General features: G+C 42.9%; 1 protein-coding gene across 12 annotated transcripts in view; it reads right to left on the bottom strand.

Annotated features, from left to right (window-relative positions):
- Window positions 1-21236, bottom strand: part of LOC122978735 (nuclear factor 1 X-type-like) — a 111828-nt gene extending 90592 nt beyond the window's left edge. For 2 of the 12 annotated variants that reach the window (XM_044345681.1, XM_044345684.1), the window contains exons 1-2: window positions 20308-21236; window positions 13008-13091 (exon numbers count right to left, since the gene is read on the bottom strand). In XM_044345681.1, the coding sequence (XP_044201616.1) occupies window positions 13008-13091; window positions 20308-20310 (87 nt within the window). In that variant the 5' untranslated portion in view covers window positions 20311-21236. Of the gene's footprint in view, window positions 1-8768; window positions 8958-13007; window positions 13092-20307 lie in introns of those variants that run through there. The other 10 variants (XM_044345683.1, XM_044345685.1, XM_044345678.1 and 7 more) reach the window with 7 other exon arrangements.
- Window positions 21237-21619: the final 383 nt, after the last annotated feature.

Consider the following 21619-nt stretch of genomic DNA (forward strand, 5'->3'; position numbering starts at 1 on the left):
TTCCATAAGCAAGCCGGTAAAAATTAAGCATGAGCATGCACTAAAACAATGGCAGGGATCTCAATTCAGTTTGTGGTTTCTGTCCCACACACATCTGCATGTGTTTTAGGTTTCAGTGGGGCATTAACAAACAACCGCCTCCCAGCGAATCCATGGTGCTCGGCTGCATGTGGGGATTATCAGTAGTCATTACAGACCATTTAATAATAATCACCACCATCAAAAACGAATCAGTCCAAGCATGTGATATTCGGACGGCCAATATCACTGGCTGAGTGGATCATATTAGTGAAGATGAAAACTGATTAGACAATGTTTGGCATTTCTTCTCATTTTAATTATCACATAACGGGGATCCACACTTTGTCAGCAGCTTATTATTGTCTTTATCTACCTTTTTTTCATGACGTGTGTGAGACAAAGTGCGTCTCAACAGATGTGTATGCCAGCCAGTGTGTGTGTGTGTGCGTGCGTGTGTGAGATAAGAGCAACTACAGAGATGACACCCATGAATTTACAGTATCAAAACACTCTCGACAGAGCAGTTCAAAAGTCAGTTACTAAGACCTACCATAAAGACGTCCAATAAAAACATTACACTCCCTCCCTCAGGAGTTCAAACACTCCCGGCTCCCGGAGACGCTTCAGGTGCAGATGGACGCTGCGAGAGAGGCCTTCGCTTGCACAAACACACACCAAAACACATCAAAACAACAAAACCGAAACTCATGAAACTATGAATAAGTAGAGGCGCGCCGACGTCTCAAGCTAGCGCAACTTTAAAGGCCTGGTAGCTGCTGAGCCTACGGCTTTGTACATTCATTTCCACTCTTAAGATATGCACGGAGAACAAGTAACTCCAGTAGTGAATATCACTTGTGCCACTGGCTTTGGAAGTACAGTGGCGTTACCATGGAGTTTACATGTCACTAAAGCAAAACATGAAGTTAATTTGATTTCCATTTTTAACATCGCCCGCCTCTAAAACAGATACATTTTATGGGTGCTCAGCTAACTTTCCTCTTGGCATGACAATCCAGAAAATGATCAGAACGCCACGCTCAAGTCTACTTAGAAAAATATTTTGTCAGCAGCATTTGATCAAAGTGGTGTGATACTGTTTATATGAGGGCACACACTGCAAACTAGCCACAAAGAAGCCACTCTCTGTCTCTCTCTCTCTCTCTCTCTCTCTCTCTCTGTCTGTCTCACACAGGCATGAACACACTCTTTTCTCTGTTTGTGTGCTCACACAGCTGTGGATCTTGCGCAGGGTTCAACCAAGGTAAAGATATGGTATATTACGCAATGGCTTATAGATTTTTCCACCCCTGGCAAGCTGCCAGCTCTCTAAACAGGAGAGGGAGAGGGAGAGAGAGAGAGAGAGAGAGAGAGAGAGAGAGGATCAGAGAGCAGCACACTTTGTTCCACAAAGTCTGATTCACTAACTGGATTCACTGGCTGCCTTGCTGGGACTGCAGGCCTCTGTGGCCACTAGTTACACTGAGGAAATAGGGCTGAACAAAAGCGTGTGTGTGTGTGTGTTTTGTTTGTATGTGTGTTACTTGATAATAATGTGAGTACAGATTGTTGGTGCACGGTGGTTGGAGGATTGTTAGTGCATTTGCGTCAAATATCAGATATATTTATTAGGTCTGTTGGATATTTCAGCTATCGCTCCCTCGGGCGATGTTGACTGCTGCGGCTGCTCTACATTGGCCTGTCACACACACACACACACTAACACACATACATACACACACACACACACACACAGCGCAGGCAAAAAATAAATGACCTTAGGTAGTCATTCAGCACAGTGGGGTGTAGTTGCTATACAGTAGGTCCAATGTATTTACATCAACTAGCATTTAAAGATACAGTAAAGCTACTGGCTACTACTAGTAAAGAACAGACATCAGTTATTGTAAAGTCTGCATTTATTCTAAAAGGCCGATATTTCACTTTTTCTTTTCTTGCAGCATGCAAACTTATTTGACAAAGCAAAACAGTCATCAGATGGCAATGTTGTACTGTGAAATTGCACAAATAAATTCCTTTGACATAGACAACAAAAACTCTAATGTGCATGGATGACAGACATTTCATTGGAGACTACTTCCAAAATGAGACTTGGAAGAGTCAGCAAGAGCAGCCCAATCTGTTTTGAATCAGACGCTCGCCTGTCAGGATGATCAATCTGACTGTTTTCTTGATTTACTTACCGAGTACGTGACATGCATATGTTAATGAAACTTGTGCGTTTCTCATATCAGTCTTGTCCATATTCTCCCGCCTGGATTAAGAAGGCAGACATACTGTTCACACACAAGGCATAGAAATGCTTTCACAGAGCTGATTTGGCGTAGATCATGCGCACCGAGGTTCCCCCTATTCTTTTAATTGGGCCCTTGATGCTCGACATAGGGTGTACTTCCTCTAATTAGCTATATCTATAGCGTATGGGAGGGTGTATGAATGCATGCATGTGTAAAATCCTCTTTTGAGCAACTCCAAACTAACTAAGAGCTTTAATTTCACGCTAGGCTGCATTGTCCCATTCAGTGGGGTTACCCCCACAAAAAAAGCCTCTGAGAAAATCAAAAAGAACGAAAAACACACCAATGAGCGACGGAGGAGGGGGATGGAGAAAGACACAGAGAGAGAGAGAGAGGGAGAGACAAACAACAACAACAACAACTGAAGCTCATCCTAGAACAATGCAGATCTCTCACTAACCGTTACTTCGCTTTTAAAGAGAGCTAATTGAGGAGGTGGAGGGGGTGGAGGAGGAAGAGGAGGAGGATGAAGGGGAAGGGCAGCTGTGAGGAGAGCGCAGTTCACCGTCTCTCGCAACCTCTCATCCCTCGGCTCCTTACGGGTTCCTCACATTTCCACTGTGTGATCATTCTAATCAGTTGCTGGCAAACCTAAGTCTTCTCACTTTAAATGACTGTAAACTGTTAGTTGTTGCACCTTCAACTCTCAATTCTGAGAAAAAATAATAACAGTCTTGCAGAGGGAGAAAACGCAATTATCAGTCAATCACACATATTATGTACCTAATTTTTTCCTTCTGACAAGAATAAAATATCGGGTAGTGAGCTTTGCAACAACAAAAGCTCTACGGGATAATTGAGTCTAGTTAGTGTTGGAGTACTTTCTACTTTCATGACAAAAGCTGGCTGAGGCTAAACTCAGGGAGACGTTCCCAGAATCAGCACACTGGAGTGATTTTGACTCTGCTGCTCCTGTCTGTCTATCTGTCTATAACATATGTGAGTGTTCTGTTTGATTTCAGATGAGTGTGTGTGTGTGTGTGTACGCGTACATGTGCGTAACTATATCACAGACCAACATAAGACCGCTATAGGGGCCGCCTGCTTCCACTGGCCACAGATCAGCCTAAACCTAATCCACACTAGGAGGCAGAGGACAGGAGGGGGTGGGGTGGGGGGGGGTGGGGGCTATATTCACACAAACACACATATATCTGCACACACAAGGACACACACGCACACACACATGCCCATCCATCCAGGGGACAGCCACCTATTACCCTGTTGTGCCAACTGCCTCAGTTAAGCATGATAAATCCATTTACTATGGGCGGTCAGGAAGACTGCACAGATAAGGGATGAGCAGAGTACCACAGTGGTGGATTTAACCCACCTCCAAGACAGATTCACACACATTTACACACTTATACACACACACACGCACGCACACGCATGCACACGCGCGCAGAGGAGGACTGGCTGCAAGCTGCCTCGGGATTTAGCTTGGGGCCTTACAGGCTTTTCCCATCACAAACGCTCCAAACAAAAAACTAAGATTTTATGTATCTACACACATTTTACTTTTGACAAATGTGTGATTTCAAATATTTGAACCAGAGATGAACTTGATTTAAGCAATTTTTAAAAAACCTCAAGAGTCAACAAATCCCTCACACACAAATCAAGTGCTGTTTTTCTTCCCATGTAATCAAAATTTATTCATAAACTGCTTTACTGACATGGACATGTTGTGCCATTTCCCACTCCCCTGCGCTCCTTCCTCCGTCCCATCCCTCCGTCCCTGCCTACCAGCTTTCGCTCTGGGCCAAGCAGTGTAAGGTGGACCTGGTCTGTTTCCAACAGAAAGGATGAATAAGTAAAAAGAACACAATGTACCCCTGGGTTCTGCCTGCAACCCACTGCCTGCCTGGCGTCCTGGCACAGTTGGCAGGCCACTTTTTACCCAGCCTACCGTCCACTACAGCAAACCTATTCTCCACTGCCTGTGCTGTGCCTACCAAACAGCTCAGTGTGAGCAGGATTAGTGTGTGCGTGTGTGTGTGTGAGTGAGTGTGTGCGTGTGCATGTGTGTGTGTGTGTGGTGCAAAGTGACGCCAGTAAGGCTTGGTATGTTACCAGATAATGCAGGCCCACCTCGGCTTACACCAGCACAGCGGCCGTCACCGTCCGGTCCCAATGAAACCAGAACCGAGAGCTGACGCAGGAGAGTCATCGGCCCAAAACGGGGAAGAAGTAAGAAACACACACATACTGTATGCATGCACACAAACACACAAACACACATGAACAGCTAGGGACTACCAGGTGAATGTCTTAAATGTCTGACTTTTAATGAACTGATAATGGTGACTTAAGTGACTTCTATGTGAAAACAGGAAGACAAAATGAAATAAAACTGGGCTAAAAGAGAGATGAAAAGATTCATTTAGAAGAGGACAATGTAGGCGAACTGCTTGCGTGGGCTCCACACATATTGCAACACAGACTTTCTGCTTCTCCATATGCACTGATTCACAAACACTCTTTTGTTGAGATGATAGGTGCCTTCATCTCCAACACCAAAGATACTAACTACAAAATCTCAACTTTTTTTTCTGGTTGCTATGGCTGTATGGCATGGCTACAGTATGTATAGCTTTCACTGCATGCTTTCAAGCACTTTGCCAGTCTGCACGGCTGAATGAATTTCAAGGACTTATTTGATCTCCAAAATCTAAAAAAAAAATAAATAAATAAAGAAGAAAAAAAAACACACACACACTTTAGAACTGCAAATAATTGGACATGAAGCGTTCACAAGCGAGAATCGAGCGACCAAATAAAAGTTTTTTGCGTGTGAACTGTGCGGGTAATAGTTAAACAATCTCCCGCACAGTGTCAGGCATCTCATCAGTTTGCAGCAAAGCCTCAGAAGTTGGCAGAGTTTGTGAGGCGCGCTGTAGTATACAGTACAGTACGCACAGCCCACATCTCGTTTGGATAAGCGGGACTTAACTGGAGTCTGAAATAATTGATTTCAAAAAAACGCAGCACACAAAAGTTTTAATTAACGACGCCTCCGCGACCTTCATACGACATTAAAACTTTATGCTAATGCATTTCCGTCACAGGGATGTGAAACAATGACACGTAGCCCGTAAAAAAAAAAAAAAAAAAAAAAAAACTCCCGGTACTGTTTGGCAAATTGCGTGTGCACACTTTTGGCTGATCTGGTCCGTTACCTACCAGGCCATTCCAGCAAAGCTTTTATCAGCATTAATAATACATTGTAGACTGTTTACACCAGTTATGCATGTTTTTTTTTGTGTGTGTGTGATTTGTGAATTATTTACACAACTTAGATCGAAGAACAAATCTTAATGTAGTCACAGGAGGACAACAGCAGACAGTACATGTCAGTAGCTTATAATTCATCCATGTGTGCATGGATGTGGATACACACACACACACACACACACACACACACACACAAAGAAACAGCAAACTATCCGTACGCAGCATCAAACCACAGATCATTAAAAACAGGCGATTAAAGCGAAATTCAAGTGAAGTTTAAATTACAGGTGTGAACAGAGAAGTGTCAATTCTGCCCGCCAACAGGATGCACGGACGTTTTTTCTGGTTCATTTCTGATTGGTGTTAAAATCCTCCAAATACAAACACAGGTTCTCAAGGAGATATGGGAGAATGCAAACACATCCGCACTGCTTGATATCTCTCAGCAGGGCCAGGAGTCGTAATAACAGCAGCCTAAGCAGATCAATATGTATCGCATACGGGCTGCACGCGTCCATGCGGCGCTCGTGTGAGAGGATCTACTGCCAATTAATTTTAATTAATGGAAAGAAAGAGGAAACTCGATGCGGACCTCTGCCTCATACCACCAGGCTTGGAAAATTATCTGTGCTAAATATGCAGTAGGGCTGTTGGACTTATTTTACGGATCAAATAGACTATTGATTAGAAAATGTCTGCCTCACTGTTCAAAACTCACAGACGCCACAAAGGTCAAGAGATAATAAAAGGATAGAAACGTTTTAACTGCTGTAATTAATTCTGACGCAGGCTGGTTTTTCTTTCTTTAAAAAAAAAAAAAAAAAAAAAACCCAACAAACTTTGGTACAGTAATAAAAAAATATGATGTATGAAGTGACGAAACATACATTTTGCTGTCAGCAGTGCTGTCCTCTTTGTTTGTGACGACTCAGAGAAAACAGTGAAGTCTGGTTAGAAGGCCTGAAATAACACCGAGAAGGAATCCACATGTTTTCCACGGAGCTCGTCAAACGACAGACTGTTCTGTTTAAGGAAAGGAATGATTACAATTCCTCTGCTTTATCCCATATGGCATACAACTCTTATACGACCTCAAATAGATTTAGTAAAAAAAAAACCTATATATTATATCGACTTATAGTAACGCAAAACAGTGTTGCTGAGTAAAAAGGAGAAGAGGGCGGCAGGCCGTGACCTCCCTGCATCACTGAAACATTTTACGCACAGGCCGAAATGAAAAAGAAGTGACTTTATAGTGCAAAAAAACTGTTCACGGTGTAAATGAGTGCATGAAACTATAGTGCACAAGCTTAATAACTACATTTCAAGGCTGAATTATGTGATATTGCAACACAGTCGGGATACTGGAAGCTCTCGGCCTCAGACAAATAAATCCACACTTCCTACTGACAAAAACTGGAGACAATCAGCTCATATTCAACACGATTATTAAAGAGAGGCTGGATGGTGAAATATTGACACATAAAAATGACTTTTACTCAGATGTTTATATATATTTCTATATAGGCCGAACAGCAGAGGGGAGAGAACCGGAGCTGCGGCGGCCTGAAGCTGCAGCTCGGCGCGTCTGCAGCTCTCATTTGTTAACTCTGCAGTGACTGTTCTCAATATCTGCATCTGTCAACTATATCCTGATTTTAAAACTTATTTATTTATTAACAGCCGTTGCCAAATCGCGGCGCTGCAAAGAAAAACAAAAAAGGGTCATTTATAGCTTGACCTTTGCTGTTATGAGCTGTTATATGATCTTGTTTAAATCAGAGATAAAACTAATTATACTATGACACATGCCATAATCATCCCATGAAGTAAATATACAAACTGTGATCAAAACAAACCGAGAAAGGAAATAAGAGGCCTTTATCTCACCTGTGTCAGAGCGGCTTAAAGGTCAACCTGGATCATTTTTATTGTATAAGAATTAAACGTTTGTTTGTGACGTGGATTTTTACAAGAACATAAATACTAAATAATATGTAAAGCTGTTTTCAGTCACTGAGCTGATAAAGAAGATCAGTCTGACACGTTTCTGTAAAGTGTCAGAGGTGCGTGATAAGGCCCGCAACCCACATAGGTCCAAACTGAAACTGTATTTGTCCAGTAACGCAGAAAAAAAGTGATCTGAATACTTACAGTTAATATTTTAGGATTACCATAAGACCAGTAAAACAAAAAAAATAACACTGATTGACCTGAACACAACTTCTAAATGAACTATTCCCTCAAACGGCCTTTCAAATTACGCACAAGATAAAGCGAGATTTTTTAGTGTTAACCCCTCCAAAGCTCTATTTGAGCTTCTCTTTAATGTAAAGACGGTGTGATAAAGCTGAATGATAACATTCAGATCTATATGACATCTCTGCTGCTTTTAAAGGTCAACTAATATCTGATTAATCAAACTGCAGCATGCAGCTCAGTCTCTACACACACACACACACACACATACACACTCACTCACACACACATATACACTCTCACACACATACACACACCCTCCCCTCTGTCGCCTTCATGATACATTTAAAAAAACAACTTGGTTTTAATTGAAAACGAAGCTGCTGAAATTGAATGAACTAAACGAGGAACAGTTCTGAATGTGTCCACAGTGACCCCACGAGCCCCCAACACAGACCGCGGGTGAAGACCCGGCAGAGCTCGCGAACAGCCGCGGGTCACAAACCTTCCTATAAAAAATAAACTGTCCCACAACTCAGCAACCGTACAGGAACTCTCTCCGTACTTTATTATATTTGTCGATAAAGCCGATGAAAGCCTCGGGCTGATTGTAATTAGTTGCCAACTGACAGGACACCGAGCCCTTCTTCCCCTTTCTCCAGCCTCGGTTTTATATAAAATAGATTTGGGAGAAGCGCCATTTTCTCTCCAAACCATGCGCAATGAGACGCACAAGAAAGCCCGTTGGAGGAGTGCCATTAAAAAGAAAGGGGGAGAGACAGAGCGCGAGAGAGGGAGAGAGAGAGGGAGGTTAAACACTATCGGGGAAAAGAGAGCAGAGCTGGAAAAAAGGTCCTTAAAACGCAACAAATGACAAGCAGCAGCACGACAGACAGCACAACACTGTGACCACATATAAACCGGAGGCGCACTACGCCGGGAAAAAAAAAGCAAAACGAAGAGGAGCATGAAATACGGCGATTTTTTTCATACCTGTGTCAAGCAGTAAGGGGAGTACATGGTTGTGTCTAGAGATGAAAATTGGAGTTGTTGATAATAAAGTTGGATGGAGGTTCGCTGCGGTGCCGCATTGCAAAGCCGCTGTGGCTCAGTCCAGGCTGTAACCCCGCCTCACTCGCAGTGAAAGCTCCGCACTAACTTTAGGGGAAAGTTTTTGCTGCTCTCTCTCCCTCCCTCCCTCTTTCTCTCTAGCTCTCTCCCTCTCTCTCCCGCCCCGCTCTCTCTCAGATCGACACGAACAAAACCGTATATTTGAAATTATCACCGACTTTAAAAAAAATAAAAAAAATAGATATTGTTTATAAAAAAAAAAAAAAAAGAATCAGTGCTTCGCTAAAAACCTCAGAGAGTAGATCGCGGCACATACAGTATTCCTGCAGCCCTGCAGGGGCTTATAGTGCGCCTGTGGTGCTCAGTGGTGAGTTCAGTCACCTCATCGTGTTTTACGATATTTGAAAAATAATCCTATACGGAACATCTGTAATATTCCTATAATATTACCATCTGCACTCGCAGCCCCGCGAGGCGCCTCCGTCTGAAATTCACTATTAAAATGACATTTTCGTGAAGGAACAGTTGCTCTGTTCCTCCCGTCACGAAAAGCATCAAGTCATACTGTTGCGTTTTTACTGAATTTCAACTTATTATAAATTGACATAAACAAATCTATCTATCTATCTATCTATCTATCTATCTATCTATCTATCTATCTACAGGCAACAATATAACATAACAATAAGCTTAAGTTGAATTTTAAAAAAGAGTTACTTTACATTTGTGCCTCACAATAGTGTCTCAATAGTGTGTTAATGGTGACTTTCATCCTCTGGTGCTAGAACATGTTATTTTTATTTTATCTCCTGTGGAATCAATTTAATGAGCATATTTAGGATGTTGATAGAATCTTTCTTATGCTATTTTTTTGACAGTACTTTAAGATGAAATCAATCTTTAGAAGCTTTAATGATGAGTTCAGAACAAACTGATGATTTCAAGAGGCAGAATTTCCTCAAAAATGATGCTTATTCAACTTTCATATCCCTTGCTCTTATTCAAAATGCAGAAGCGGACCCAACTGTGACTAAAACAGAAACAGAGGCTTGAAATTTACATCTCAGATTTTGCTGTGATATTTTGTCAGCCTTTCAGTTGGAGGGTGACATAAAGCTCTCCGCACACACAAACCAACTCAAGTGTCTTAAGTGGAGGGGGCCCCATGTCCTTAACTTGAGCATTTGTTACTGTAAATTAAACGTGTGCTGTTGATGCAGCTGAAACATCAGCTCAAACGTGGACCGAAATTTGTGTTGAATTAATTTTACAGTGTGTCACAGCTGGATTTGAGGCCCGATCCTGCCAGCATCGCTTTGGCTAAAGACGCTGTGCAGTTTGGGGTCGAGGAGCTCCTCATTCGAGAGTTACAACCAACACCACAATATATTTACACCAGAAAATGCACTCAAATATTCTCACTATTTCTAGGGACCTCCCGGCATGCCGAACAAGGCTACTGAACAAGTCCAAAGTTATTACAGCAAGTTGCAAATCTCCAGTCTGAACGATTGTAATTTATTCTCCTTTTTAATCAAGTCCAAGTCATATTCTAGTGTGCTGTATATGTACACCAAGACAAAAGATACCTGAACTTGGACAAAGTGGTCTAAACCAGTTTCATTGTGTCTCCTATTGTATGGAAGCGATACACTCTGTTTCTAATCAGGCTTGGCTCTATCCTCACCCGCTCCCTGCTCCTCAGCCTAATCAAACTCATATATGCAGGCAGAGTGCCTGCAATTATACATAAGCCCCTGCCTTGTGCATGTGTGTGAGCGAGAGTGCGTGCACAAGCATTGTGAGAGTGTTTAGAAGTGTGTGAATACAATTCTGTATGTGCATATGTCTGAGAGTGTGTGAGTCTTGCAAAACGTGTGTGTGTGTGTATGTGTGTGTGTGAATGTGTACATGTATATGTGTGTGTGTGTGTGTGTATGTGTGTGTGCAAGGGTGCGGTTTTGGGGGTTGAAGTCACCCCAGTGCTTGAATGCCAAGTTTTTCAGGGGGATATGAAGCTGTGCAGCTTTACGAGACCTCAGCCTATGTAGGATACTTAGACACTCACACCACAGACACACATGCATACAATGTACAGTATATAGACACATACTAACACATATATGAACACAGTCACAAACGTCTTAAGAGACACACCGTCTTCAACAGCTAGAAAAAGAAATAATTTGCTTAAAAAAAAAGAAATAAAAAGTGCAAGAAAGTGAAGGATACTGAGGTGTAGTCTATTTCTTTCCCATACTCTCTCCTCTTTCCAAACCACACCCCACCACGGCACAGGCCCAAACCCCAAAGCCTTTGTGTGCTCCCTCGCTTTCCCTTCTCTCTTTCCCTTTTTCTTTTTCTCAGTGGTTGTTTCTAGCAACCTTTTTCTCTTTTTCTATCTTATAATCTCTTGCTGTTCTCTCTCTCTCTCTCTCTCTCGGCTGTCTTCATCACACACACACACACACACACACACACACGCTGTCCCCTTTTCGTCTTTCTGACTTTACTGGCTGTCTTTGTCTCTGGCTGCAGTCTGGGCCGAGACGTCCATCTCAGTATTCAACACAGGCGCTTGGCTGTAACAAACAAACTATAGCAACCGCAGGAGTTACAAAACACAGAAGCCCAGGTTTTCTTTCCAAACTCTCTTTCTGCCTGTGATCAAGCAGTCCTGTCTGACCGTCACTTATGAAAGCCCCTCATAGGTGCACAGTGTTCTAGCAGTTCCCGAGCCTACCATCAAAAAGCACATGAGAAAAACATATGGTGTGTCTAAAGTTAGTGTGTCGTGGTCTCCCACTGACACACGGCACAACCCATATACTCGCAGTTTACCACTGCCTGTGGCTATGCCATTAAATATTGAAAGTGATGTAGCATACTGATACTGCCATTAGCATGCTAAATATGTGAGACAGGTGGTTGAGGCTCTCATTTCAAAAAGCGGGAAATATGTGAATGGAAAATGTGTGTAACTGTAGCGTTTATACGCCGTACAGTGTAAATATTGTTTGAGTAAGCTGTTTATGTGTGCTCTGGGAGGGTGCACGCCAATCAAATGCATACAGGCATATGCAGTTGGAGAGAAATGGCTGACTGGCCGTTATGGCTAACAAGCATATCATACACAGTGTGGATCCCAGAGACTCTATGGATCTGTTTGCAATCTGAGTGTGTGAGTAGAGCAATGTGTTACGCCTGCTGCTTTTTATGTATTGACTGTATGCAATGGCTGCTCATACGTTTTACTCCGACTGGTTTGGATTACTGACTTTCTACCGTGTTTGTATTCGACAGGAAGAAAATGTATAGATTTATTTTTCTAGTCTGATGTCATCATTCTTTAATTTAAGCGGTAAATGCAACATGTCAGATTGCAGCACGCAGGCAAAAGGAAGTGTTTTCCGGGCAGTATAACCAGATATCTGTAACCTCAACCTGAAAGAAATCTATTGTTTTTTTTTTTTTTGGTTTATTTTTTTTACAATCATATGACAATGACCGCATGCAGTACATGTTAAACACAGAGAGTGTCCTGCAGAAAAATCTCATGTTCATTCAGTGTAACGTTTTGCATCTTAGTTTGTTTCAACTGGCAGCAGATTTTCTTCTCCAGATGAAGAAAACGTGTCCAGAAACTACTGCTAAGCATAAGTAATATTTTTTATATTTTTTGACATTATGAGGAAATACTGTGTTTTTGTAGGGCACTGTTGCCACACGTCAGCACAGTCAATGAATGATTTCTGGATGTCAGTGATGATGACATGCAGGAGGAAAGGGATAAATAGGCATGCTAGGAAACACTCAACACTTAAAAAATATGGATATATTTCCTGGACACATTAACCCCAGAACCTCTGATTCAGGATCTGAAGACTGAAGATAATATAGTAGTGAACATCCCCCGGCATTGAAGTCTGACCACGTAAAAATGATTCTGCAACATGCACTGATGAGTCTTTTGTACTCTGAATGCCCTCTCTTTCTCTCAACTGCTGTAAATCTTTATAAAGGAAGAAAGAGATTATTCTTAATGGACTGAGCTTGTTTGTGTGTCCAGGAAATAAATGTTGGAACATCAACATCACAGGAACAGATGTAGAGAGCTTAAGATGTGTGTGTGTGTGTGTGTGTGTGTGTGTGTGTTTATACCCTGTATGTATCAGACACGAGGAAACATTCAGGCATCCCTGGGCCTCTAGGAGGATCGTCGTTCACCAGGTAGGCGTCAGTAGCCTAAAAAAAAAAACAAAGAAAGGGTTATTTACAGAGGCAAAAAATAGGATTTGTTCAATGTAGTTGCACAGTTATTTTGTTATATTATTAGCAGCCCTCAAAGAAAGTGGATCACAACCTTTTTTGGCACTGAGGCATCAGAAATTCTAGTGTTCACCAGTTTTACTGGATGCTTGAACCTGTTATTTTGTATGAGGCTCCAGTAAGAACAATAAACTTAGAATAAATTTACTTTGAGGGGCATATAGAGTATAGCAAAACATTCTGAATATTCATTTTCTTTCAGTATTCACCTGATTTTTTTGGGGTAATGTTCTACGCTGTGCCAGTACTAAGAAATAAATGCAGCTAAAAATGCCATAAAATTTTAAGAATTCATTAAAATTCAGAAGGATATCTGCGGCCAGTTGTGACCTGAAATCACCCCACTTACACACTTATTTTCTATGCTTCCCCTTTGTGATAAAGCATCACTAAAATAATCTTGTACAATATGGGACAGTCTTATAACCCCCACTGGTCTCGTTTCTCCATAGAAAGCACCTCGCCTACTAACATCTCTTCCACTATACATCCCCAGCCAGACTGTCTGTAAGTACCAGAGTGTATGCATGCATGTGTGTGTAAGTGTTCATTCAGGGAGCTTCATTTGTATTCTAAGTCAAGCAGGCAGGCAGGCAGGGTTCTGGCAGGGCCCGGAGCTGTGAAATGGGCTCTCCTTGCAGTTCTGCCGTTGATTGGATCAACCTATCCCACTCTACTTACCCGAAGGGAGCCCAAATCCCACAGCCGCTGTGCTGTTCTGTGAAATCCTATTTCATTTCACAACTTTAACGGATAAAAAAGCGTGCACACACTCTTGTGCCAGCCCGAGACCCCATGCCACATTTGTTTAGCGAAACAGGAGCAGAAAGAAAACAGTGTATCTGGTGTGTGGGAACGTTTTAAATGCATGCACATATATAGTGTCACCCTCTTGAAAATAATATAATCACCTGCACATATATACATTTTTTTCTACGCCCATGTAGTCTCTGCCTCGCACACAAGCAACACACACACAAGCACAGGCACACACCGACGCACACGTGCATGCCACTTACGCAGACACACAGACACAAACCCCATAATAAGAGCCAGACGTTGGCAGACCACACAGCCCTGAGTTGTGGTGAAAACAAAGGCTATTCATATCCTTCGCAATGAGAGGTCTGTACAGCTAACTCTCTTTCTCCCTCTCTCCCCCGTCTCTCCCCTCGGCTTTTTATTACAGATAATCTGCACTCGCAAACCTTCCATTTTTCTGCAATTGTGCGATTTCTAATCATCTTTATTAGTCCATAAACATGTTTTTTTTATTTTTAGTCTCTTTTTATTGCTGAGGCCTCCAGCTCCTTAAGGGGGCAACACAGTGCCCATTGTTGAGTCTCGAGAAGAGGATGAAGCCAGGAACGGAGTGAGAGAGGCCTGCTGATAAGGCAGCAAAGCATTATGGGAAAGGGGTAGCAGAGTTCTATAGATGCACACACACACATACACACACACACACACATATACACACATATACACACACACATATACACACAAGACAAAATGCAAACACTCAGAGTCTGCCAGGCCACATGTGTGTGATAACGAGACGATGCGTCTGATTGGCCGCCGGTCAGAATGATGGCCCGGATCCACAGCACCTGTGTGGGGCTCCACACCAGTACGAGCCTGCCGACTGTACCAGCAAGCAGACAACAATGCATCAGGTGTGCTGGAGCCTCTGTGATTGGTTGTGTTTGGCCAGAAACAGGGTCAGGTGCACTAGCAAGCCTCGTCTGATTGGTTGAGCCGGACCCAAAAAAGCTGCGGGTGGGAAAGAGCTGTTTTCATTGGCTGCCATTGCCTCATTCTGCTGGTGAATGGGGTGTCTGGGTGGATGGCAGTGGGACAACTGGTTCGACTGGGAGCGAGTGAGGGAACATTCTGAGTATTTGAGAATACCTTATACACATAAAGCCCTTCATAAACACTAAATCTCAGTCCGATAGACCCGATATTACCCATCTCTTCACTTCACCTAAGTGTCTCAAAACACATAAAAAATCAAATCAAAAGATGATTTGCTCTCATTTCATATTAACCAACCAAGAAAGAGGAATTTAAATGCCCACTTTATGTCGTCAGCCAAAGAAACAGGTGTTGATGAACCTCAATCCCATTGTGAAACAGTGAATAACATGAAGCTAATGAATAGGCTAAGCTCTGTACCTGCCACTGGGGAGGCCAGAACATACTGACTCCCTTTGTAGTAAACCCCAAAAAAACTCCAGGCCCCCAAACACTCTCTCCTGCAGCAGTGTATGAATTATATATTGTACTATATATATAGAACATATGCCCAGCCCATATGGCCAGCCCTGAGCGAAAAAATCTCAAAGCCCTCCTTAATTAACATTTTAGAGGGAAGATTCGGAGGCGGGAGATTGAGTCAGTGACCTATTTGGAGTCCATCATCGCCCAATGCAAATGTGTTAATTGAGACAGATTTTCCCACTCCGCAAATATGCAGAGGATGCGATGGAGGATTTTTTTTTTTTTTTGTCTCAGCCATCTGATCTAAGGTAGGGGTATAGGATCTGTTTTAAACTGTGTTTCCTGCTGCCTCCGCTGACAAAAGAAGACACTTCTCTTTCACTTTCTCCCTTGCTATCTCACACAGTCCTTCCTTGGCTCACTCTCTATCTGTCTCTCTCTCTCTCTCTCTCTGGGTGTATGTGTTGACGACCATATGGCCAAATTCTTTGGAGGTGAGATCTCCAAAAAACCTGCTCACACACTTGTGCACACACACACACTCACACATGTACTCACACACACACACACACACTCACCTCCACAGAGCTTTGTGTATGAAAGGCCCTGATGGTGGAATTTGTTCTCAGATGGCTCCATTTTAAAGCACATGAATGGCAACATATCAATGATCCTCCTCTCTATCTTTCTGTCTCTCTGCATCTCACATTTGCAGCTACACACACACACACACACACACACACACACATTTACACGCTATTCATCACTTGCACACACAAAAAAAACTTACACTGCTCACACACCTGGTGCAGCCCTCTCCTCCTTTCCAGAAACCATTTATTCTGGCTGCTGCACAAGCACTATCAGCGCTGTCAGTCCATCTTTAAAAACCATAATTATTATCACCACCATTGTGTCTTAAACGCGTTTTTATAATCATGATTTGGTGGCTGAGAATAACACTGCCAAGTTTAAGGCACAGGATAAAAATGGAGGGGGGGGGGAGGGGGGATGGGGATGGGGAGAGAGAAAGAGAAGAGAGTCCAGCCAACCTGCATGAGATGGCAACCACTTCAAAGACGCCGGGCCGCACTGGCGATCTGTTCCACGGTGTGTGAGGGGTGTATGAAAGGCAGAAATGGCCGCCGTGTGAGTCCCTGCCAAAGCTACCTCGGGGAGAAATGTTGGAAAAATATGATTTTTCACACAGCCATCTCAGGGGGGGGTGGTGAGGGGGAAAAACAGGGAGAATAAGAAAGAAGATGAGAAACCGAGGGGCTGCATTAAAAAAAGAAGGATAGATGGATGGCTGAGCAGAGTGGGGCTAATTATTTCACTCCACTTGTGGGTCCTGAAGGTTTTGTTGGGTCAGAAGTACAGCCAAGATGCAGTGCTGAAGATTGCATTTGGCTTAATTGTGCAGTTGTGTTTTACACAATAGTAAACGGTGGGAATCTGGATAAATCATGAGGCATACAGCGAGAACAGTTTCCGTTAAGGAGGCCTGACTGCAGGAGGCAAGAGTATAAAATAATTTCACATGACTTAAGCAAAAAGCATTGACTTATGTTGGAAACTCAACCGTCTGTTTATGTGTGCGTGCGTGTGTGTGGTGAAAATCGAAAGTGCTTAAATGCAAATGGGTGAGGTGAAACTACTGAATGCCTGACTAATAGATGGATAGATGTTGAACTACAGCAGCCCTAACAATAGCTCTAAAAACAAAAAAATACATCCCTTCACCAAAACTGTTACCGTGAAACAAGTTTGAACAGAACACACATTGTGACACACCCCAAGATTCACTCAGCTTGGCGCCTCGCCTGTCAACTAGTGATCTTGCTCGACAGGCTAGGCTATGGACTGTGGCCTTTAGATAATACTATGCCAATTGTAACACTGAACTTTCCAGGCTGCAACATTTTGCTGCCACATCGCTCGCACCATCCACTATAGGTAACCCAACGCCACTGGCACTCCTTTTTCTCCATGGATCCTTGTATATAAGCTTTTTTTAATGGCCTAACCACACTCAGTTAAGGCCTAGCCACACCGGCTAAGTGCGTTTAACAATGAGGTTTGAGCTGGTACAATCAGCCCTTTGTGTCACACAAGGACTGATCCATGGGGAGATTTTCTTGTGGTTATGGTTCTAATACAGCAGAGTTTACCACAAAGACCAGGAAGCATAGAGTTTCATTTCAAAACACACACACACACACACACACACACATATACACACACTCAGTACGACTCAATAAGACAGCGTGCTGAGCTCATTTCAAATGTCTCGCCCACTTTCAACTTCACCAAAATGACACTCTAAAAATGTATTTAATAATACAGGAAGGTTCACGCCTACCTCCCAGCTTGGCACCAATAACAGTCTTGGCTTTGATTTGACTGACAGGTTCAGTGTTTGGCAGGTTTTCTCAACAACAACCGCAATGCAACCAACTGTGAAATTATAGACCCACAATCAAAACTAAATGAGGATTGTAATATCACTGCCAATTATGAACTATTGTCTAATGGTGCGTTTACCTTAAGAAATATAGACAGATAATTGGACAGCAGACATCACAAATTACAACGTGGCCTGCAATTTAACATTTTGAGCCGCTCGAGGCCTTTTCTGCGTTGGTGTGCAGGTATGACAGGGTGTCACAGCAGCTGTAGCCAACAAACATTTTTGGCAGGTGACCCCATAGTATAGTTATGTAACACTGGTATTGATAAAAAAAAAAACAAATTAAAAAATGCATTCACTTCTTGAGAGTGTGCACACAATGTGTCATGTTGGGCACAGGAATCAAATTGCTCCTGTAAAGCTGGTTGGTGACAATAAATGTCAGAGATGCTCAGTGTAATAATGCTGAATAAAAGAGATGACACTGAACATCTCTTCCTCTCTGAATTGGAGATAATGTCTTTCTGGATAATGCTTCAGAGCACCTCTGGCAAACAAAAAGACATAGAGAGGATCCTTTACACCATTTGTAATCGATACAATGAATAACCAGCACAAAAATATTCATGTATGCTGCGAGAATTCAAACACATACAGTAAATTGTTTTGCACATACTTTGCTGTATTATTGATGATTTGTGATTTGTGTTGTGTTTATTATTTTTTTTATTGTGTATTTATTGTTTTTATTGGTGAGAAAAAGACGTTTCCATTTCCAAATGACATCCAGACAGTGTTTCAGTCTATATAAAGTATTATATTTTATTTCTATGGGCCAACATGTTTAATATATGAAGTCCAGCTGCATGTAAAGACTTACATTATTATTTCAAAAGAAATATCTTCTATGTTTCAGTATTTCTGGATGTATTGTTTGCCTCTGTGTTTTATTTCTGTGTTACTGGAGAAATATTTTATTAGGTCTCTTTGGATGAAACCAAACATTCAACAAATCCACTCTGTGAGCTGTTTAACACACGAAATGCAGACACATCATGAACACATTCCTCTGTAATCTCCTGAGTTCATCATAATAAAAGATCAATAATGTAGCTCACAATTTTAGTAAATAATGCAAAAGCTTGAACTTGAAGGATGATCGAGATCATTTAAGGTTGATGTTTCCATGTAAAAAACAATAAAAGAAGCTGGTTTTCTGTATTCAAATCTAAAACATTTGAAAGTAGACGACATTAAAATATATTATTTATGTCTCATATTGCTGCAGGATTTAGAGAGATAAATTATCATCCTCTTGATTTTCGGGTAGATTTTACATATTAGGTGCTTTTTATTCATGCTGCTTTCTCTAGAAGCACTCTCAGCACTTGTTCTGGGAGCACAAACACGGTCTGTGTCACCTCACCTCCCCACCCCCTTGTAGTCGCTATAAAGTGTCATCAACTACGCAAATGAAGTGCCCATTGATAAAAAAAAAAAAAAAAAACAGCAGCCGCCTCAGACAGAAAAGACACAGTCCGGGTGCAAGGTGGAGGAGGACGGCGCAGCAGCCCTGCGCCACGCTGACTTAAAGGATGCTTTCATATCATGATAATAATGATGATAATAATAAATACCGCCCACACACTCTGTCCCTATATGCTGGCCTTTCAGATCTCCTCTCCAGCAACCATCAGACTGCGCTTGCATGTGTGTGTGTTTTATTCTGTTTGATCTGAGCAGCGCAGGAGCATCAGCCCCCACTTTGTATGTCTGCAGGGCCACTCAAACGCCTCTGCAAACACATCAGCCTGCACGTTGTTAACTCATCAGTAAGGCTCATTTCACGCAAAGTAGCAAAGTGATCATTTTGATATATTGCAGATATAAATGTTTCAGTGTTATTAGGTCTTTGTTTACGGTTTAGGGATAACAAAGAAATGCAGTAAATGCAATGCATCTTAACATTTGGAAAATATGAAAAAATATAAAGCTGCATTGCTAATGTATTGTTAGTGTGCAAGAAATATGGGACAATCAGCATATTTGTAGTTTTTTCCAAATCAAATCAAAGTGAGTTTTGTCGCTTTTTAACTATCAAATTTGGCAGGTAAGGTGATTACTTTTACACTTCACACACACACACACACACACACACACACACACACACACACACACACACACACACACACACACACACACACACACACACACATATTCTCTCTCTCTCTCTCTCTCACACACACACACACGCACACAGGTGTGTTGCGCATCATCATCATCATCATCTGTGGCCTCACACACACACACTCCTGCCTGCATCCAACAAAGTGTTGATCTTCTTACAAAGACACGAAAAAGGCTAAAAGGCTAAAAGGCTAAAAGGCTAAAAGGCAACCGCAGGGATGCAGTTCAACACACGCAATGTTTAGTTTAGTCCCAGTCCAATACTTCACCCTATAGACCCAACAGAGGGGAACTATTGAGTTACACAGCACGTACCATTATAGCGCGGGGAGATCTGCCAACCCTCTCAATGCCCCATTTTCCTTTAAAAGTTCAGCTTCCAAAAAAGTGAGAGAGGGAGTGAGGGCTGAGAGAGGAAGACTTGGTCTCTTCGCTGTTGCCGGAAGCAAAAAAAAGGACCTTTAAACAAGTCAGCCTTAGGCCCAGATAGAAAAAAACACGCTCTTTCAAAAGTGGGTCCACTCTGCAAGAGATAGGAGGAAAAGAGGACAGCAGCGCCGAGCCCTCCGTTTACCGCTGTTTGGCCTCAGATGAGCCCATGTCCAGCAGCCAGAAGTCAGGGAGACGTCTGCGTCAAAGTCCCGAGGTGCGTCCTTCAGCCGCCAAACTTGTCCAGCAGATTGGGAGACGCTTAAAAACTCCCGCGAAATAATATCAATAACACGATTTTTAAAAAAATTAATGGACGGGAGAGGTGATGCAAAGTAAGTTTTGTTTATATTATTTTTTTTCCGTGTGTAGCCTTCGCAGTCTGGCAGCTTCTGTCTCCAAAACGTGTCCAAAAGCGGCTGTCTCCTGCGCCGCGCGTCCGATCTGTTTTACCCTCGTATCTCTCTCTCTCTCTCTCTCTCTCTCTCTCTCTCTCTCGCTCTCTCTCTCTCTCTCTCTCCTCTCGCTTGTTCTACACACACATACAGACGCACAAACACACACACACACACACACGGTTACACACAAACGGGGGGACACCCCTGGTCCCTCGCCGCCTCCTCCTCAAAGCTGACGAGATGAAAGAGCAGCTCGCGTTGTGCTTCTTCAGATCGCTGTAGCCTCGCCGACAGCAGAATGCCTGCACAGCGACACGTAGTCGGTCCGGGTTTCAGCGGGGCTCTGGACGGCTCGGTGCGTAAAATGGAAGCTCTTCATGCGCTCCGGTAGCGACGACAGATACCCTACACTTCCCTCCCCAAAAATATCAGCCACTAAATAGCTCACCTCACCAGCGTGCGCACTGTTCACACACACACACACACACACACGCACAAGAAAATAATAGACGGGGAATTAGGGCAGTTGTTTACAGTGAAGGTGGGGGCCGGTGCTTCAGCCGGCAGCGAGCGTCGAACTGGTGAATTATTAGGTGAATTATTAATAAAGCGAGCGGTGTGCAGTCTGTCGCGGAGAGAGCGGAGCGGCCAGGGGAGCAGCTGGGGCTTTAGGAGCATTAGGAGGACCAGGGGCTAAATCACGGACGGCGGGGATTAGAGGCTGCACTGGCTCCTACCTACCGCCTGCATGTATTGTAGGTTTGAGAGCGGCTGCTGTGTGAGCACGGCTGGGTCCGAGC

This window comes from Thunnus albacares, chromosome 3 (genome assembly GCF_914725855.1).
Source record: "Thunnus albacares chromosome 3, fThuAlb1.1, whole genome shotgun sequence".
Taxonomy (NCBI): Eukaryota; Metazoa; Chordata; class Actinopteri; order Scombriformes; family Scombridae; genus Thunnus; species Thunnus albacares.